The sequence below is a fragment of the Trachypithecus francoisi genome, unplaced genomic scaffold, assembly GCF_009764315.1.
Source record: "Trachypithecus francoisi isolate TF-2019V2 unplaced genomic scaffold, Tfra_2.0 Contig01579, whole genome shotgun sequence".
In the NCBI taxonomy this organism is placed as follows: Eukaryota; Metazoa; Chordata; class Mammalia; order Primates; family Cercopithecidae; genus Trachypithecus; species Trachypithecus francoisi.
The window spans coordinates 11604330-11623638 of NW_022681442.1; the positions used below are offsets into that span (position 1 = coordinate 11604330).

At 40.7% G+C, this 19309-nt stretch overlaps 1 protein-coding gene across 2 annotated transcripts in view; it reads right to left on the minus strand.

The window, feature by feature from the left end:
* INPP5F (inositol polyphosphate-5-phosphatase F) overlaps positions 1-19309 on the minus strand; it is a 105647-nt gene that overhangs the window by 5140 nt on the left and 81198 nt on the right. Inside the window, exons 10-19 of one of the 2 annotated variants that reach the window (XM_033181111.1) lie at positions 19005-19129; positions 18793-18870; positions 17777-17897; positions 16208-16336; positions 14055-14172; positions 12296-12494; positions 3324-3395; positions 1822-1895; positions 1136-1264; positions 434-521 (exon numbers count right to left, since the gene is read on the minus strand). In XM_033181111.1, the coding sequence (XP_033037002.1) occupies positions 434-521; positions 1136-1264; positions 1822-1895; positions 3324-3395; positions 12296-12494; positions 14055-14172; positions 16208-16336; positions 17777-17897; positions 18793-18870; positions 19005-19129 (1133 nt within the window). Of the gene's footprint in view, positions 1-433; positions 522-1135; positions 1265-1821; positions 1896-3323; positions 3396-4734; positions 5554-12295; positions 12495-14054; positions 14173-16207; positions 16337-17776; positions 17898-18792; positions 18871-19004; positions 19130-19309 lie in introns of those variants that run through there. The other variant, XM_033181122.1, reaches the window with a different exon arrangement.

The following is a 19309-nucleotide window of genomic DNA, read 5'->3' on the forward strand; positions in this document are numbered from 1 at the left end:
AACATTAAACTATAGAGACAACTAAATGCGGTGTGGAATCCCAACTGGATCCTGGAACAGAAAAGGATGCTAGTGAACACCGAGTGAAATCTGTACTTTGATTCATCTTACTGTGCCAAGGTTACTTTCTGAAGTTTGGATGAATGATCTATGGTTATAAATGGGTAACATGAAGGGAAACCGAAGGGAAGGATATAGGGAAACCCTCTAAATTACCTGTGCAGCTCTTCTGTAAGTCTAAAACTTACCTGAAAATTGTATACGTGAAGAATGTCAAAAAGTATTTTGGTCCGCAGAAATTTGATCCTTACCTCTCTAAATACCAACACCTTACCATAATGTGATCTCCTCCCCTTTCCCCCTGCAAAGAATTTTAAAGAAATAAGACTTTGGATAAGAATGCCTTTATTCTTGAGAGAAGCAGTATGCTCACCTCTCAAGTTTCTTCTCAATTATGGGTACATCCGATCCCATGGCTTGCTTGGTGATCTGCAGCATCTCTGCAATGCACTGAAGGGTATCTGCAACCCAAATATAACTGCTTGCCGATTTCTCCATGAACATATTTTAAAAAATAGCAGTTCTAACCCATATACCACTGAATGAAATTTGTGGTTGTATAATTAAATACAAATTTATTGGCTTCAATTTATAGAAAAATGCTACCTGTTCACTACTCTCCCCACTGATTCACGATGTTCTAAAATTTTAAGAGAAAAGAACAAAAAGAATGAAATCGAGGAATTAAAAGTTTGTTCTAACTCATGTTTGTTCAAGCACTGTGACAGATGCCGAGGCAACAGCCATGAACAAAGCAGGCATGGTTCCTGCCTGCTACAAATGAAAAGAACATGACATGTGAAAAGCCTTGACACCCATATGATCACTGATGGGGCCAAACTCACTGAGAATCCCTGCTAAAGAGAACTTTGCCCCAAACTAAATAACACATTCAGATCATCTCCCTGGGCTGCTGGAAACAGAGCTGCTATTTCAAGGTCTCATATTCCAAAGCTATTCCCAGGACCCTCTCTCATTCAGTTGGTTATGATATGAAATGTCCCCAATTCCTTTTGGGCTTTTAAGAATAAATAGAAAGTTTCCACTGAATACTTTCATCTCCTCCTCTTTTTACCTTTTCCATCCTCTTCAGGATTACGCATTACAGCTCGCAGTGTGTGGAAATAGCCACTCGCTTCTTTGTATCTGTAGTGCAGTCGCATGCAGGAGAACTTTGGCTTACCAAAAAGAGTGGGTTCAGGGCCTAAAAACCCAAATGAATATGTATAAAGTTAACTCTTTCACATAACATTTTCTATTATCTTCAAAAAACCCAACACATTTTTCTTTGTAATATAAATGACAGCACACAAAATACAAACTTCTGGTGACCATTTGCTTTGATAAAGCTAGAAAAACTCTTTCAATCATTTAAGCTTTCTTGATCCCTAGGGTAATCTTCACAAGGTAAATAATAAAAGGCATACGGTTATTATGATAAGACTATATCCATCACTAACCCATAACGAATAGAAAGGAAGTTCTAAGAAGTAGACAGCTTGGAATATCCCTTTGTGGTTTCTAACAGATGTTATACTGGTCTCCAAATTCCACTGTAAGAAGAGCCAACATTTCTGCCTTAGGATTTCATACCTATTCCTAGACCTTATCAAAATGCTACTAACAACAAATGGAAAATAATAGTGAAAAAAAAGCATTTGTAGGTGAAACTTAAACCAGGTACTTGCTTAAATAATTTGACCCCCTCTTGGAAACAACAGCATTTGCTTTTTATGACTTGATTAGTAAGTTAAAACTTACCTATTTCGATTTTTTCCAGGTCTTCTAGACTTAGTCGTTGATACTGGTTTACTTTATCAACTTCATCATCATAACTAGATAAAGGGAAATGAAGTTAAAAGAGGATTTAAATCAAAAGCATATTTGGCTTGTTAGGGCAGGCACAGTAGCTGCAAACTGTTACATACATACAGTTAACAAAATCTTCCACAGCACATACATTCTGGGGTAAAATGTTAAACATAAGGACTATTTTAAAAATGAAACAAGAGTAACATATATAGTTCAACAGCTAAGGGAAAATAAGTTCACAGATCTAACAGTTAAAAAAAGCAACTAGGGCCAGGCGCAGTGGCTCACACCTGTAATCCCAGCACTTTGGGAGGCCGAGGCGGGTGGATCACGAGGTCAGGAGTTCGAGACCAGCCTGAGCAACATGGAGAAACCCCGTCTTTCCTCAAAACACAAAATTAGCTGGGCATGGTGGCGCATGCCTGTAATCCCAGCTACTCAGGAGGTTGAGGCAGGAGAATCACTTGAACCCGGGAGGCGGAGGTTGCAGTGAGCCGAGATCATGCCATTGTACTCTAGCCTGGGCAAAAAGAGCAAAACTCTGTCTCAAAAAAAAAAAAGCAACTACAAGGTTAAAATAAGTTTTATAGAAACTCATATAAAATGAAAACAAACCTAAAACCTAACCTACAAGGCAAATGAGCCCGCGCGCGCACACACACACACAGAGACGGAGGGAGGGAGGGAAGGGGGGAGGCAGAGAGAGAAAAAAAAACAACCTATGTATTTGGGAACAATACAACTGTTAAATATGATATCCAAAATCAAGAATGAAAAATCCATATGATATATGCCAACAGGCATCTGGGCAAATGACTAAAAAATAACATTTTACACAAAGCCAAAACTAAAGTGAATATTTACTTAGTAAATATAAATTAGAACAACACTGGTAAGGTGTGGGGAAACAAGTGCTTATTCATTCAGGGTCTTTCTGGAGATCAATCTGACAACAAACCACAGAAGTCGTAATTCATCATACCCTTGTAACCAAAGAAGTGCGCAGATGCATAAACACACACACGCACACACAGACACGTTATTGCATAAAGACAACTGCATTATTCGTAGCAACAAAAAATTGGAAGTAATTTAATACCTAACAGTGAGGAAAAACTTTACTATAGTAATATAAACAATGATATGTGGTCATTAGTGATAAAAATGTATGGAATACATCAAAATCTGGGAGATATATAGGAAACAATACCAAATGCCAAAAGAATACACCATAAACATATTAATTTAACTGTAAAATCATGCTTTCAAACCAATGAAGATAAAAGGGAGTTAGAATGATGTAACAGTTATATAAGGTAAAGAGGTTCAATGAAGTTTCATAAAATATATAACAAAACCATATTCTCATTTTTTTGTTACGATTTCTAAAAAGAAAATTTACTCAAATTTAAAACACAAAATCAAAAGCTTTAAATCAATAAGCAACTTACTAGGCCACGTAGTAGGCAGAGTTAGAAAGCAGTAACAGCACATCCACATCTCTGTGAGTAGCATCAATGAGGCTAAACAAATATGACACAGGAGTTTAATATTTTCATTTTCATCTGCAGTTTTTGCCAAGCATATTTCTAAAGCAGAGATACTTAGGACAAAAAAATTGGTCAGGGGGAGGGGAAAAAAAGAAGAGAATCAATGAATTCTACTGCAATTAGATGTAATACAATCTATCCATTTGGACAGTCTTTAAAAAACAAGAAAACGCAGATCTGGGAAGTGAGGGATGGAGAGTAGAGAAAGGCAGCCAAAGGAGGAAGGAGTCCCTCATGAAATGGGATAATTTGAGGTGGGGGAGTGGTGGGATTGGAGGATGACAGAGAAATAGGTAAGGGAAGAAAAAAGAAAAACGTGAGAGTGAGAAGGGAGAAATCTAAATTATCTCACATTATCTAATCTTCAAAATAACACACTGTACATTCAGGATATCTTTACATTCATGTGGAATACATCTTTTGAAAGACTTTTACATGAATACAGTACTTATGTGCAAAAACGGAACAAGTCCAAGCTACTTTTGCATGTTTGTCATTATAGATTAATTTATTTGGCTTTCAATAAACAAACACCCTTATTCTAAGTCTATTTTGCTATGTTTATACCCACTCTAAAATCAATTATGAAAATAAGAATCAGAATCCAGGTAGTAAGTGTTGATGAACCATGAAACCAAAACTACAGTAAAATGTACATCCTTATAAAATTACCAATAAGAAAATTCTTAAAGTATAAAATCTACAAATAATTAACAACACAGGCAGAATCTGAATTAAAATGAAACTTTTAGTCTAATATTAATCTAACAATAATAGCCTTTCCAGCAAAAGGTAGAGATGTTTCTGCATTCTTATACTGGTCTCCAAATTCCACTGTAAGAAAGATGACATTTCTCCCTTGGGATTTCATACCTATTCCCTAGACCTTATCAAAATGCTACTAAATACAAGCAGAAAATAATAGTGGAAAAAAAGTGTTTGTAGGTGAAACTTAAACCATGGTCTAAATCTGCGTAAGAATGAGGTCACTGTTTAACAGGTACTGCAGGGAAGGATTTACCGTAATCTTAAACTGCAGTTTTTTACATCAGAGACACCTTGTTGTAGCTTGAGTCTGACAGTCTTAATCTAAAATAACAAATTCACCTCAATTTGCACGTACAGTATCGAAAAATACAACAAATGACATAATGAGATGCCAGGACCGGAAACAGAGATCAATTCTAGGAGCCAAAATCTGAGCATTAACCAATTAATCAATGGGAAAAGGACAACGATCCAAGCAGCCTCATGGAGAATAATAGCAAATAACACTGTAAAACGTAGTTAAGTTTTATGCATTGATACTTACGTGCACTCTGAAAATTGTTGCTTGAGCCAAGCCATAAAAATTACGTCACGACACATTTTAATACGAAATAAATTCTACTAATTACAGTGTTACTTTCACCCTGACTTCCTATTTTGGCATTAATATTTACATCAGCCAAACATGATTCCCAGTCAAAAACATTATGTCCTTAACAAAAAGCACTTGGCACGTAACAGGCAGTCGGAAAATGTCAACCCTCCCCCCAACCCCCAATTTTACTGAAGTCTTAGCTGCAGTAAATATTTAATTCCCTCCCCACCCACCCTTCCCCTTAAAAAAAAAAAAAATAAAAATAAAAGCACGTTCAATACGAACAAGAAACAAGACGAAAACCCCTTTAGGTATTTCCCCACCCCCCACGTTTGCAGCTCTGAAGAAGCTGCTCTACTCGTTTTTGTTTTCCCGCCACTGGGGCAAGCCCTCCTTCCACACTATGAAGACGAAAATTGCCAGCACCACATGAAGCCCGACCACTGCGACAATGGTCGCGTAAAAGCCGCTGTCTTCCGGGGACATCAACATCAGAGTTTGGAAAAGAAGTAATTTGCAGGAAAAATATAACCCCACAGGAACTTTAACCATAAGTCCTGCAAAAAGGAGAAAAATCTTGAAAGTCATAGCCACAACGCCCTCAGACTTGGGCTCGGCTGCCGCGGCAGTGGCAGCCCGCTGCGCGGTAGGTGGAGGCCTGTGAGAGCGCGGCATCGTCAGTCAGTCCGTCCGTCTGTCCGTCGATGCCTCGAGGCTCAAACAGCCGCCTGCACCCAACCTCGCGCCTGCAGCGAATGCGGCAACTGCGACGCGGCAGTGCCAAGTCACGCCCAGGGGACACATCTAGCTTCCGGACGCTCACTTCCGGCCTCGGCTGGCGGCCAGTGCGCATGCGCGCTCCATCCTCCGCATCCTACGCCTTCCAAGCAGGGCACGGACCCCGGCCCGGCGGGGGAGGGGCGCCAGGGTGGCCACTCCCGCGAGAGTTTGCGGCACCTTCGCCTTCGCCTTCGCCAGGGTCAGTGCCTGCGGCTGGAGAGGGACGCTGGCGGGCCGGTCCAGGATACCGCGCCGTCTGGCCCCTAGGCCATCGCATGTCTAAGGGACAGTGGCTGCCGTGTGCCTGGCCACTCCACTGCCACGGATGGACCGGGCAGTCGGCCTGAGCGCACGGAAGCGAGCTGAAGCAAGTTGGGGACACCACTTGGCTTCGCAGAGAGGTGACGCGGGCCCTGCAGGTCCGCAGTTGCCTCTCCAGTCTCAGAGCCTCTTTCCCGCTGTCAATCGAGTCGGGGGTTTCCTGCGATAACGGGCGGGAAAGGACAAGAAAGGCAGAGAGGTCTGCCCTGGCCACGCCGGAGGGCGTCTAGGGTGGCCCAGACAGAGCTGCGCTCAGCCTTGCAAGGGAAAAGGGCCAGGACAGGCACGGGCGTGCTGGACAGTTCCCGGTTCCCAGTTCTCTGTATCCAGCGCCCAATGCCCTAGGCCGGGACCCCGCAGCCAGGCCTACTTCCCTGCCTGGGACCGCGCATTTCCAAACTGCTTGCCTGTTTTTCCACCAGATATTTAAACACAGCTGGGACTGCAGTGAGGTGAGTGAGGAGGTACTGGTCTCTGGTACAAATTGTAAAGGGTGTCATTAATTTTGTCAACCAATTAGTGCAATATTTTTAAAAATCAAAATGCAAAAATATATGATGGACAAAGCATCAAACATTTAAGTAAAGATAGAATACACCCCTGTAGTTGCATAATCGTACCTCACTCACTCGACCCTAATCCCAGCCCTGTTCCCAAAAAAACTTTATTTACAAATCAACAATCGAATTAAAAAATGGGCAAAGGGTTTGAATACATGTTTTTCCAAGTAAGACACAGAAATAGCCAACAGTACAAAAAAAAATCCTTAACATCGTTTGTCATTAGGGAAATGCAAATCAAAACCACAATGAGATACCACTTCACACTAAGTAGGATGACTACAATTAGCAAAAAAAGAAAATAAGTGAATAAGTATTGGCAAAGACTGGAGATACTGGAACCCTCCAAACTGGAATGTACTGAAATACACTGCTGGTGGAAATGTAAAATGGCATGGCCACTGTAGAAAATAGTTTGGCAGTTTCTCAAAAGTTAAACAGGATTATTGGATAATCTGGCCATTTCCACCCAAAAGAGCTATTTAATAGAGACAGGTGTTCAAACGAAAACCTGTACACAAATGTTCCTAGCAGCACTATTTACAATGGTCAAAATGTGGAAATAACCCAAATGCCCATCAACAGAAGAATGAACAAAATGTGGTCTATAATGAAATACTATTCAGCTACAAAAAGGAATGCAGCTCTGACACACACCACAACATGGATTAACCTGGAAAACCTTGTGCTAAGTGAAAGCAGCCAGTCACAAACGGGCACATAATTATATTATTCCACTTGAATGAAATGTCTAGAATATGCAAATCCAGAGACAGAATTAGATTAGTAGTTGCTTAGGGATGGGAGTGTGGAACATAGGGAAGGGACAGCTAAAGGGTACGGGGCTTCTCTTTGTGGTGATGAAAATGTCCTAAAATTGACCATGGTGATGGCTGCACAACTCTGAATATACTACAAACCATTGAATTACATGCTTTAAATAGGTGAATTATATAGTATATGAATTATATGTCTCAATAAAACTGTTTGAACACACACACGTATTTCACGAGTGGATGGTTGAGGCAGGCAGGCAGTTAAGAGCAAATCCCTAAGTCTGACAGCTGAGCCTTCCACTGGCTGGCTCTCCAGAGACTTGCACCCCCACTGCCACTTCCAGCCACCTCCTGTCCTCCAGCAGGAGCCTCTGTTCTGGGTCAACACCTCCAGCGGAGCTGATGGATTGTACAGAGGTTCTATAGCAAACTCGGCCCAAGAGGAGGTTTCCAAATCTCTTATCAAGAGAAAGGGAAACAGCACCATTAGGAAAATCTTTAAGCCTTGCAGTAAGTGGAAGAAAAATATCGATGGCAAATTCAAAGAAATATCAGCAGTATTAGAAAGAATCACACCCACAAGACAAAGACGTGCCTGTATGAAGAGGAGTTGCTAAAGAATTCTCTAATCAAGATGGAAACGCAGTAGTTACTTTGAAAACTCAAACAGCACGTGATACCTGCTGTCTCCCCCGAGGGTAATCCATAATCCACAGGAGAGGAAAATGTAGGAAGAAGGTAACAGTTCTCTATCTGAAAAAGCACCACCTCTAGAAGAAAAGAGACCGCTTGAAAACCATTCTGAGACCCAGCTCCTGCTCCACCTCCTCCAGCTCCTAAGCCCCAGCCTAAATCCCTAAACCACCTGGCTCTCCAAAAGGGGCTCACAGTGGAGCCAGCCACAGGGAGATTAAGTGCCTTCCGTTAAAAAAAAATACCAAGACCCCTGGTAGGCAGCCCTCATCCTGCTACACAAGCCAAGGAAAACGACCTGAGAAACCACTGGCTCCAAAACATTGGCTTCGCTGGCTCCTACGTCCACCTCTTCCTGTCCCCAATCTTCAAAGGAACAAGTGTCGAGCAAAACATTAACCACGGGGACCACCAACAGCAAGGAAAATCTAGCAAGCAGCCAACACCTCAACTATTATGAGATGCAACCAGTCTGGCATGGTGAGCTTTAGAGGAGATCTTTCCGGAACACAGTGGAGAGTCTCAAAATTTAGCAACCATGCCTGTCTCCAAAGAGCAGACCGCACGCAAATTCCACAAGTCTGTGATCCTTGTGTCCCATGTTCCACCTCCTCCTCGTGACAATCAACACATCATTCCCTCAGACACTCCTGCTGTCCTGGTTAGTGATGGAGCTCCCCTGCCCATCTTTGCCTTAAACCCAAGTCAGCTTCTCTGGACTGAGAGCCAAGAGACAGAACCACTCTGCATCAGACACTGGTTTACACAGTAGAGAAGACAACATTTTCACAACTAGCAACACATCAGGAAAGATAGAACCTCAGCTAACAATTCCTGCACTGATGGGAAAATCTTCAGAATCTTTCAGTGTCCCAAAGGATGACGATCAAAGGGAATCACTGGGCCAATGACTCTGACGGGTCTATTTTGGACACCAATGACCACAAGGAAGAAGATGAGGATGGCAGTGGAGGCTCTGGCACTTAACATAGGTGAAGAATACTCTCACAATCATTCTGGGCAACTGATCATCTAAGAAAGAATCAGAGGAGAAAACACTGTGTAGCAGCATCTGAGCAAGAGAGTCAGGGAATCCGACAACAAATTGGAAAGTAATTGGGAGACTCAGAGGCTCCCAGTGGAAGCTATCCTAAAATAAAAGAACAAAGAAGTAGAGGCCGGGCGCGGTGGCTCACGCCTGTAATCCCAGCACTCTGGGAGGCCGAGGCAGGCAGAACACAAGGTCAGAAGATCGAGACCATCCTGGCTAACACGGTGAAACCCCATCTCTACTAAAAATACAAAAAATTAGCCGGGCATGGTGGCGGGCGCCTGTAGTCCCAGCTACTTGGGAGGCTGAGGCAGAAAAATGGCATGAACCCAGGAGGCGGAATTTGCAGTGATCCGACATCGTGCCACTGCACCTCAACCTGGGCGATAGAGCAAGACTCTGTCAAAAAAAAAAAAAAAAAAAAAAAAGTAGAAGAAACAAAAATACAACTAAAAGGCAAACTCAGCAGAAAGCTCAGCCTGAGACCCGCAGTGGGGCAGCTGGAAGCCCTGGACCAGGTTAGCATCTACAGACAAAGCAGTGATAAGGACTGAACAAAGTAACTTAAAGGTTTCATTATCCATCATGCCATGTGAGACTATTTGGGTCATCTTTAGGGGGAGCCCCATGTGCTGAAAACCTGATAACACACTGAATGCGTGTGTTTCGGCTTCACTTGTCATGAAGGAAGAGTGGGCAGCTGCTTTTCGGGGAAGAACTCAGCTGTACAGCCCAAATGCAGCAATAAGCAACAGGAAGAATGCACTGGCCTTCACTAACACGTGTGACTGATGCTAAGTTACGTGTGACTGATGGTAAGTTATTCTTCATTGGGAGCTTTATTTTTATTTATTTATTTATTTTGGGTTTTTTTTTTTTTTTTTTGAGACGGAGTCTCACTCTGTCGCCCAGGCTGGAGTACAATGGCGTGATCTTGGCTCACCGCAACCTCTCTGTTTGCCGGGTTCAAGCAATTCACCTGCCTCAGCCTCCCAAGCAGCTGAGACTACAGGCACGCACCACAATGCCCAGCTAATTTTTTTTATTTTTAGTAGAGACAGGGTTTCGGCATGCTGGCCTGGTCTCAAACTCCTAACCTCACGATCTGCCCACCTCAGCCTCCCAAAGTGCTGGGATTACAGGCATGAGCCAGCACGCTCGGCCCTAGGAACTTTAATTAAAGAAGAACAGAAGATACTCACTGGTTCCCTGTTACCGGAAAGTCAAATTCTATAGTGCCGGATTAAAGAAAAATAGGAAATGCATTTACTGGGCACTGGAAAGAGGTGGGAGTCAAAAATCAGGAAAAAAAAGAGAAGCATTTCATCACGTTAGTGAATAAAAGAAAACTGAAGCACAATGGTATTTCTGAGGCAGATATTTGGTAGCTGAGAACTTAAAAGATTTGAGACTCTAATCACCCAACAGTGACTTTTTTTTTTAAAGAGACAGGGTCTCACTACATTGTCCAGGCTGGTCTTGAACTGCTGGCCTCAAGCGACCCTCCAACCTCAGCCTCCCAAAGCACTGGGATTACAGGTATAAGCTACAGTGCCCAGCCAGTGATTTAAAGACCTAATCCTAGAGGACTATTCTTGTTTCACCACACGGTTTTTTTTTTGTTTGTTTGTTTGTTTGTTTGTTTTTTTGTGACAGGGTCTCACTCTGTCACCCAGGCTGGAGTTCAGTGCTGCAGTCATGGCTCACTGCAGCCTCAAACACCTGAGCTCAAAAGTTCCTCCCTCCTCAGCCTCCTGAGTAGCTGGGACTATAGGCATGCACCACAACACCAGGCTAATTTTAAAATTTTTTTGTAGAGATGAGCTCTCAAACTCCTGGACTCAAATGATCTTCTTGCCTCGGCCTCCCGAAGTGCTGGGGTTATAGGTGCAAGCCACCATACCATTATTCATTATTTTGATTAATACAATTGTCAGAAGTATGTTTTTATGAATCTTTGCAAGAGGCTTCTAATGACTCTTAAAGCATCCTTACCCAAACTTTGTTGCAAACTTTAAATAGCAAAGCTATATACACTTTACATTTTTTAATACTCTTCACCCCACGGTACCAATTTTCCATAAAAATTACAGAATTGGAAATCAAACAAGTGCAATGTACCCTACAAAATGGTAGCCAGCACAAGCAAGAAACCTTTTGGTTTTTCCCAATTTTGATTATCCCAAAGTAGACACAAAAATATTTGATTGAAGAAAGATGATATTGACAATCATGATGATATTGATACCCTCTTAAAAATCTAAGTGCAGTTAAAACTCAAGAAAAATGCAGGTGTGCTGCCAGCAGTTATTTTTGAATGGGAATTAAAAGTACTCTTTTTTTTTTTTTTGGTGCTACATTAACTTGGATTGCTGCCACTAAAAAAAACAAGTGAAGGAGGTGAATCAAAATAGCTTTACCAAATGACTTAAACAAACACAAAAACCTTCTGCTACGTTGTGTGTGAGGAAAACTTCAGCTCTTATTTTTAAAGTCCACAAATTACATCCATACATAACAGTATTTACTATCAAAGTGAAAAAAATCCATGAGTTTAATGTCATGGGATGTTTCCCTATGAATCCACAAGTCAATGTTGTTTTTTATTCCTTTTAATATATAAATACTATCTTTCATTTAATTGTACTTTCAAGCACATTTTATGCCCCTCTTACTAAAAACACGCAAAATGTATGAGATAAAATCGAACTACAGTGCTTTATTCTTAAAGCTTGGGTTACAATTTCCTAAAATGTTTCTGATTTATAATATTAAAGATTATCGTTTTAGATTTCAGCCTAAAGGCAAGCATTCAATCTAGTGGATAAATTTAGATCCCACTATTCATTGATATTTTTAAGAACCACTTGAAACTGGATGGTTTTTGTTATTTAAAAAAAAAAAAAGAATATTAGTTGTCCTATTTATTTTATGCAAGGCCAGGACCACTTTATAACCAATAAAAATACCCAGCCTCACTGCACCTCTTGTTGCACTCACTTATGTGCATTAATACAATAAACCTAGATTCTAGGGCAAGGAGGGGGAAACCCACAGCCAGCTGCAGGCTATAGTTCAGCAGTTTAAATTTTTTTTAATCAAATACTGCACCAAAATATTTTTCTTCATTACCAAGTTTTTAGAAACCCCTTAATTTTGCATCCAAGGCAAGTGCCTCAGTCAGCTTGCCTTACTACCAGCCCATAGAGGAAATAACCAAGCGCCATGCATCCATTCCCACAGCTTTAGGGGCAATTGCCAGTGTTAATCATGACAACTTCCCAACATCTGTTAAGCAGGCTGGTCACCTGGACACCACTCCAACTTACCTGGGGTCACAGTCAATGAGGGCCCAGCCCCCATGGAACTTCTCCTCATCAGGCAGTAGTAACTTCATGTAACTTTGTAAGAGCTGGCTAATTAGTTCCTGGTGGCTTCTCTGATTTTCCTTATGCAAAGCTTCATGTTCTTTCTCCTTGGTAAATATGGAATAAAGATCTTCTGTCACTGGAATGCCTTGCATCAAATCTAGGGTGGAATTGTTAATATCTATCATCATTTTAGTTTACTAATATATTTTTAAAAAACAAAAGAGTATAAGACCTAAAACTGTAAAGCTCTTGGAAGAAAACAGGAGCATAAATCTTTGTGACCTTGGATTAGGCATGATTTTTAAGATATGATACTAAAATCATAAGCAACAAAAGAAAAAAATAGACAAATTGGACGTCATAAAAATTAAAAACTGTGTTTCAAAGGGCACCATCACAAAAGTGAAAAGATGACCCCTAGAACAGGAGAAAATATTTACAATTCATCTATCTGGTAAGGGACTTAAATCTAGAATAAAGAACCCCTACAAATCAATAATAAAAAGAAAAGCCAGTTGTAAAATGAGCAAAGAGCTGAACAGACAAGCTAACTTCCTCTTGGCGGGGCGTGCGGCGCAGCCTTAATAAATCATTACAATCCCATTCCCCAACCTCCCTATCTCACTGTCTCACGGGACGACGACACTCAAGGAGGCTTCGGCGAAAAAAGACCTGCCAACCACCGGCCCCACACAGGAAAGAGACAAACACAGATTGCTACTGGCTTCTATCTCTCAACCTTGAAGATCTCTCAGCCAGCTTCAGGATCTAGATGCAGCTGATGCTATGGATGGCTGAACTGAGAAGAGACAGAACTGGGGTCCTCAATGACATAACTGAGTAGCTAGGTCAACCAATGGAAGCAAGATACCTTCTTTTTTCCTTGACTATCAACTGCTAAAATCCAATTCGGTAGTCACAGCATGCATGCACCCTCCATGTCTGGCAAATGAATCAAACTTCTTTATATCAGACTTCTCAAATTCCTAAGTGGCCTGTGTCTAGGCCCTACTAGACGGATGTGTGCACTAAATAATCAGGTGAAGAAATAAGATTTCAAAAAGACCCTCAGGGACCACAGGTCAGCTATGTTACATTTGGTTCTAATCCAGAACACACTGCATTGACTTTAATCCCATACAGTAACATCTTCATGAAAATTAAATTTAAAAAATGTCAATGCAAAAATTCTACTGGGCAATCTATCCTTCCATTTCCTCTTCCAAAAAAATGAGTTGGTTAGGGTCATCTCTAAATCTGGTACCCTAATACTCTGTTAAACCATGCTTATGGAAAAGGCTGGTATATCTGTCCACAGCAAGAACATACAACAAATAGCATACAGGAAAAATAATCTGGTTACATTGCTCAGTCTTGAGTAATGAGAAAACAAACGGAATAAGAAGTTTTAAATTGTTGAGATTTTAGGGCACCTTATTCCACACTCCAGGAGCTTCAAACCCTGCTTTCTATTACCTGGGTAACAAACTGATGAATATGCATAGAAAATAGATGGTTTCTTTTGTTGCTCCAGCCAGAAATATTTGTCAAATTCTAATCTTGTAAAAATTTGAATTTGATGTATTGGGTAAGATGCTCAATACAGAAACACAAGTATATTACAAAACATGAATTATGTTAATGAAGCTGGTTTCTGTAAAGTATTAGTCACAGAAGACATAAATTTTGAGGAAAGAAAAGCTTTTCTGCTTCTTACCTATAACAGCTTGCCTATAAGCATCCTTAAATCGGTTGAGGTAATATCTGTTTGCTGAGTTCACTCCATCTTTCATAACTCCTGCTAACTTCCTTTCTCCTGTCCTTGTAAAGTCACCCTGTCAAACAAAAACTCATTTTGACACCTTATTTAAACACAAGAATGCCCCCAAAATAAATTGTGAGCTTTCAGTTCAAGTATGGAATTCTACAGGCTTTTGTAATTTCCAAGGTCTGACTTTTATAATTTTCAAATAGTATAGTTAAATTAAAATATCTACTAGTATTCTACCCTGATCTAAGCTCATCAAATAATTACACATGCTATTTGTGGCATCAAGTCTTCACAGTTAGATGGTGCTTTAGGGTAAAGCCATTCTTAGCAATTTGTAGAATTTCTAGAATTTACAGGTCAAAACAAATTATATGACAAACACCAAAACAATAAAAACTATTTACATCTCAAGCTGGTGTAATATTCAAAAACCAAGTTTCTGATGTGGGAAAATGTGGATAGCTCCCTACAGTTTATCACAATGGGCTTTTAGCCTGGGTGTGTAGGTGAGGAGCTCTACACAGTGAGGAAAAGCAGGGGTTTCCATACCTTGCTGATGTGCACATCACCAGCACCTGCAGAACCCAGTGACAACTTAAACTGTTTTGTTTCCCTTGCACTTTTTACAACAAAGATGTCAGAGCAAGTCCCTAGAGAAGTGGTGACTTAAAGCAAGGCAGGTGTAGTTTAATTTTCCCCATCCCAACCCCTCTATTTCTCTCCAAGGCAATCTCAGAAATCTCAGTCCTAAAACTGACAATTTAGGAAGAACATGCTGCCAATTAGGCCAGTCACAGGGAATATTAGTAGAGCAACAAGTCTCTATTACAGAAAAAAGGTATGAATACTCATCTCGAAGAAGTGTAAAATCAAGGGGAAAAAAAGAGAAGTATTTCGCTGTAAGCACTAACTTATACCAGGCCTTTTTTTTTTTTTTTTAAAGACAGAGTCTTGCTCTGTCGCCCAGGCTGGAGTGCAATGGTACAACCTCGGCTCACTGCAACCTACGCCTCCCGGGTTCAAGTGATTCTCACTCCTCAGCCATCTGAGTTGCTGGGATTACAGGCTCACGCCACCATGCCCAGCTAATTTTTATATTTTTGTAGAGATGGGGTTTCACCTTGTTGGCCAGGCTGGTCTTGAACTCCTGACCTCAGGTGATCCACCTGCCTCGGCCTCCTAAAGTGCTGGGATTACAGGGGTGAGCCACTGTACCTGGCCTATACCAAGACTTCTAAAGTTTACCTTCTGTAATTAATAAAAAGCTTTTGATATTTATCACTCAATGCAAAAAAAGGACTGATGCCTGTTAAGTCCTTGATGGTACAATCTGTATAAGAAGTACCTTGAGATGAACTAGAACCTTGAAGAATGATTAACAACCTAATTTAAACAAATTCTAACACTTCCTACTGCCACAGAGGACAACGCCCTCAGATGGAGGAATTTATTTACTAGAGAATGTATTTTATATTTAACTTAATATTCTATGAGGACTAGCTCTATAGGATCTTCAAAAGACTTTACTTTTAACAATAACTAAAATGTTTCTTCTGCATTTACATGTGTCAGAGAATATTCTAAGCCCTTACATGCACTGACTCATATGATCCCATAGAAGTTTTTTGAAATACGTCTAGTATAATTCCTGTGTGACAAATCAGACTGATTAAGTGACTTGCCCAAGGTCACAGCTAGTTAAGAGGCAGGGTTGGGATTCAAACTCAAAGATGAAGTATGACACTGGTGGCCAAAACCTGCCAGCAGACATGCTCTGTTCTGTCAGTTTTGACAACCAACCATTTCATATAAAATTCTGGATTTCCAGAATCCCTTGAAAAACTGGAGGGTCTGGCAACACAGGCCCCTCCAGAGAGAGCACACACTCCTCCTCAGGTCCACACACCCCCCTCTCCCTCTGATGTAATGCGTGGCCTGCTTGAGTCACATTACCTGGCCCTGCCTTAGCCAAACATTTCAGAAAAGAGTCAACTACACACACCCCCAACCTGGAGCCCACATACCTTTCTGTGGTTTTAAACCACAGTCTAATCTGTGACCTAAATAATGACCCACAGATGCTTGCTGCAAGTATTTACCTTCAGAGCAGCTGTCCCAGCATACTGTCTGCTAATGGAGTCACCATTATTGGCCCACATTATCTGGTAGATGCGATTACATTTCACAGGTAATGGCTGTTCCGGGGGCATCACACCTAATTTTTTCAGCTAAAATGAACACATTGGTGGATTAACTGTATACGGGCCAGAAAACCATAGCAAAAAATGTGTACTGCAGAAAAAGGAAACATATTCACATACAATTCAGGACCCTTAGATACAAGAAACGGTCTTTCCAGACTCGTTGTTAATGAAGCGGGGCTTGAAGGACGGCTTTATACATTGCTACAAGGTGAACACACATAATGAAATATTTATACTGTTTTGGTACAATTTTTAATGTGCAGAATCATACTATTATATTTTGTCTTTGTTTTAAATTTGCCTATGAAGTGAAACTGAATATCAAAAAAGCACACAGAAACAATACTAATAGTGGCAGAATAGTTAAGTGCCTGGTAAGTGTTAACTCTGTGCCAAGGATAGGGTTCTAAGAGTTTTTTTACACTGTTTTTTCACATTCACTAGTCCTAACAACACTATGTAATCACTACTGTTATCACCTACATTTTACAAATGATGAGACTGAGGTTTGGAGAGGTTAAGTTCTTTGTACGGAGTCAAAACCTTGCATGTGGCAGAGTCAGGGCTTGAACTCAAACCTGGCTTAAACACTACGTAAGATAAACAGATTCATGTCCTCAAAGTACAGTCATAAGGTTATTTTATGTATTTTATTTTCTTAATTTTTATTTTAAAGATAGAGTCTTACTCTCTCCCCCAAGCTGGAGTGCAGTGGCACGATCTGGGCTCACTACAACCTCCGCCTCCTGGATTCAAGTGATTTTCATGCCTCAGCCTCCCGAGTAGCTGGGATTACAGATGCCTGCCACCATGCCCGGCTAGTAGGGAAGGGGTTTTAGTAGACGGGGGTTTTGTCATTTTGGCCAGGCTGGTCTCAAACTCCTGATCTCAGGTGATCCACCTGCGTCAGCCTCCCAAAGTGCTCGGATTATAGGCATGGGCCACTGCGCCCAGCCTACACACCACATTTCTGCTTGGCCTGCTGGATCTGCCAATAAGAGGCACTCAAGGAAGCCCATGACACAGGAGGAGGAAAAAGACACAGGTTCCTTCACCTGTGTTCCTCCCATCAGCAGCTCCCTCCCCAACAGCCTGGGCAACAGAGCAAGACTCCATCTCAAAAAAAAAAAGAAAAAGAAATGCAGTATCAAGACTCCCAGCCCCAAACACAGAAGGTGGGCTTGGAGGTGAGAAGGAAAAGGTAAATGACCACACAGTGCCACCCAACGGACTTTAAAATGTTGGCTGTCACATTTTTGAAACGAGTGATTAAGAAAATCTCACTTTATTTAACTTATTTCCAGTGCAGGTTGTGCTTTCCAGGTTTTAATGCAACAAGGGTGTTTGGATGCTGTAAGCGTTCTATAGAATATTTGACATTTGAAAAATATTTAGCTATTTACTTACTCATGGAAAAAAAGCATTTCAAAATGAGTATATGCAATCCAACAGACTCCAAATTACCTGCTGTTCCATGACCACTCTCGCGATGGCAGCTTGGACCACGTTGGTGCGATCCAGGCAGTCCATACAATTAACACGAAAAATCCCTTCCTGCTTACATATTACCCCAGCTTCATCAACCCTTTTTAAAAATAATACAGAATTATTTTACAATATAAAATAATAGGGTTTTCAAAAGACACAAGTCTTTAAAGTATAACAATAAAACAGCAGCATTGGCTGTAATTTGCTTGGTGTATCTTTATATGCTATGCATTATTGAGTCATTTATAGACATCATTGTTAATTTACACAGTAACATGGCAAGGAAGATATTATCCTCATCTTAAGGGAAAAAAAATTGGGGTGCAAAGTGACTTGCCCCAAGTCCTACAACTACTAGGCAGAGCTGACATCATCCCAAGTTATGTTTTCCTACATGTTAAAAACCAGAAGGCACTTTAAAACACCGTTGTTCCTTTAAAGTAGAAATGCATCTAAACTCTCCAAAACAGATGAAATTATTTTACCACCCAGTGAGGAGTCATGCAGCATGGCTTGCTCATCTCATTTATCTGGCCACCCGTGTAGTCTTAACATCTAATCGAATGTTCTGTTCTGTCCTTTAAGCCAATTTAAACTTCCTGTATTCAGAACCATTTTCCGTCTCTGATAATTTTGAAATGCCTGAAAACTGAGACCAAGTACCTCTAAGCCTTCCTTCCTGTGTTAGGAACAGTAAGAGGAGAAAGAGAAAATGTGGACCATGGGGCATGAGAAGGAATCAATTCATCTCTTTAAAGAACAGTCAGAGTGTTTCACTTCATTTGGCCTGACCATTTCACACCTTCTCCCTGTTCAAAGCTAACACCACCTGCCTAAGGGTCAACAACATTCTCTTGAAAAGAACAGGAACTGGGAAGCAAAACGAACAACAAAAACATGAGATCTCTGCATACTGCTATCAGTTTAATGCTCAGTGGCAATATGATTTCACAGATTCCAGAGTTTGTAAAAAGAACTTGTAAAATACCTACCAACACCACTTCATATCAAGAATAATGTCATAAATGGCATCTGTTAGGGTCTGAACATTCTCAAACTTCATTCCTCGGCTAAAATCCATGCCAAAAGAAAGAAAAAATCTTTAATTTAATCATAAATTTGTTTTAAAACTTAAGATATGCTATTTAATGCGGTTTGGAAAACACTGCAACTGATCAACGCTATTCTCAGAAAGCCATCTTACCAGTGCTCATGAAAGTCAAAGGAAACGTAAGTGAGGTGTGAGTTGTTGAAAAGCAACACTTGCTTCAGATAAGCATCGCCAATAATCTTCTCTCTTCCTGCCTGGTCTACCAAGTTAATAATAACCTATAAGAGCAAAGAAACAGAAAAAATTAAGTTTAATTAGATGTTAGAATCATAATGTGGTTTTTAACAATTTGGAATTATGTGTTAGAAATACTTTATAGCCATGCTTAGAAATTAATTCACTCAAACATCAATTTTTTTCCAATTTTTTTCATTTGTCACCTACATTTAAGTTTATGA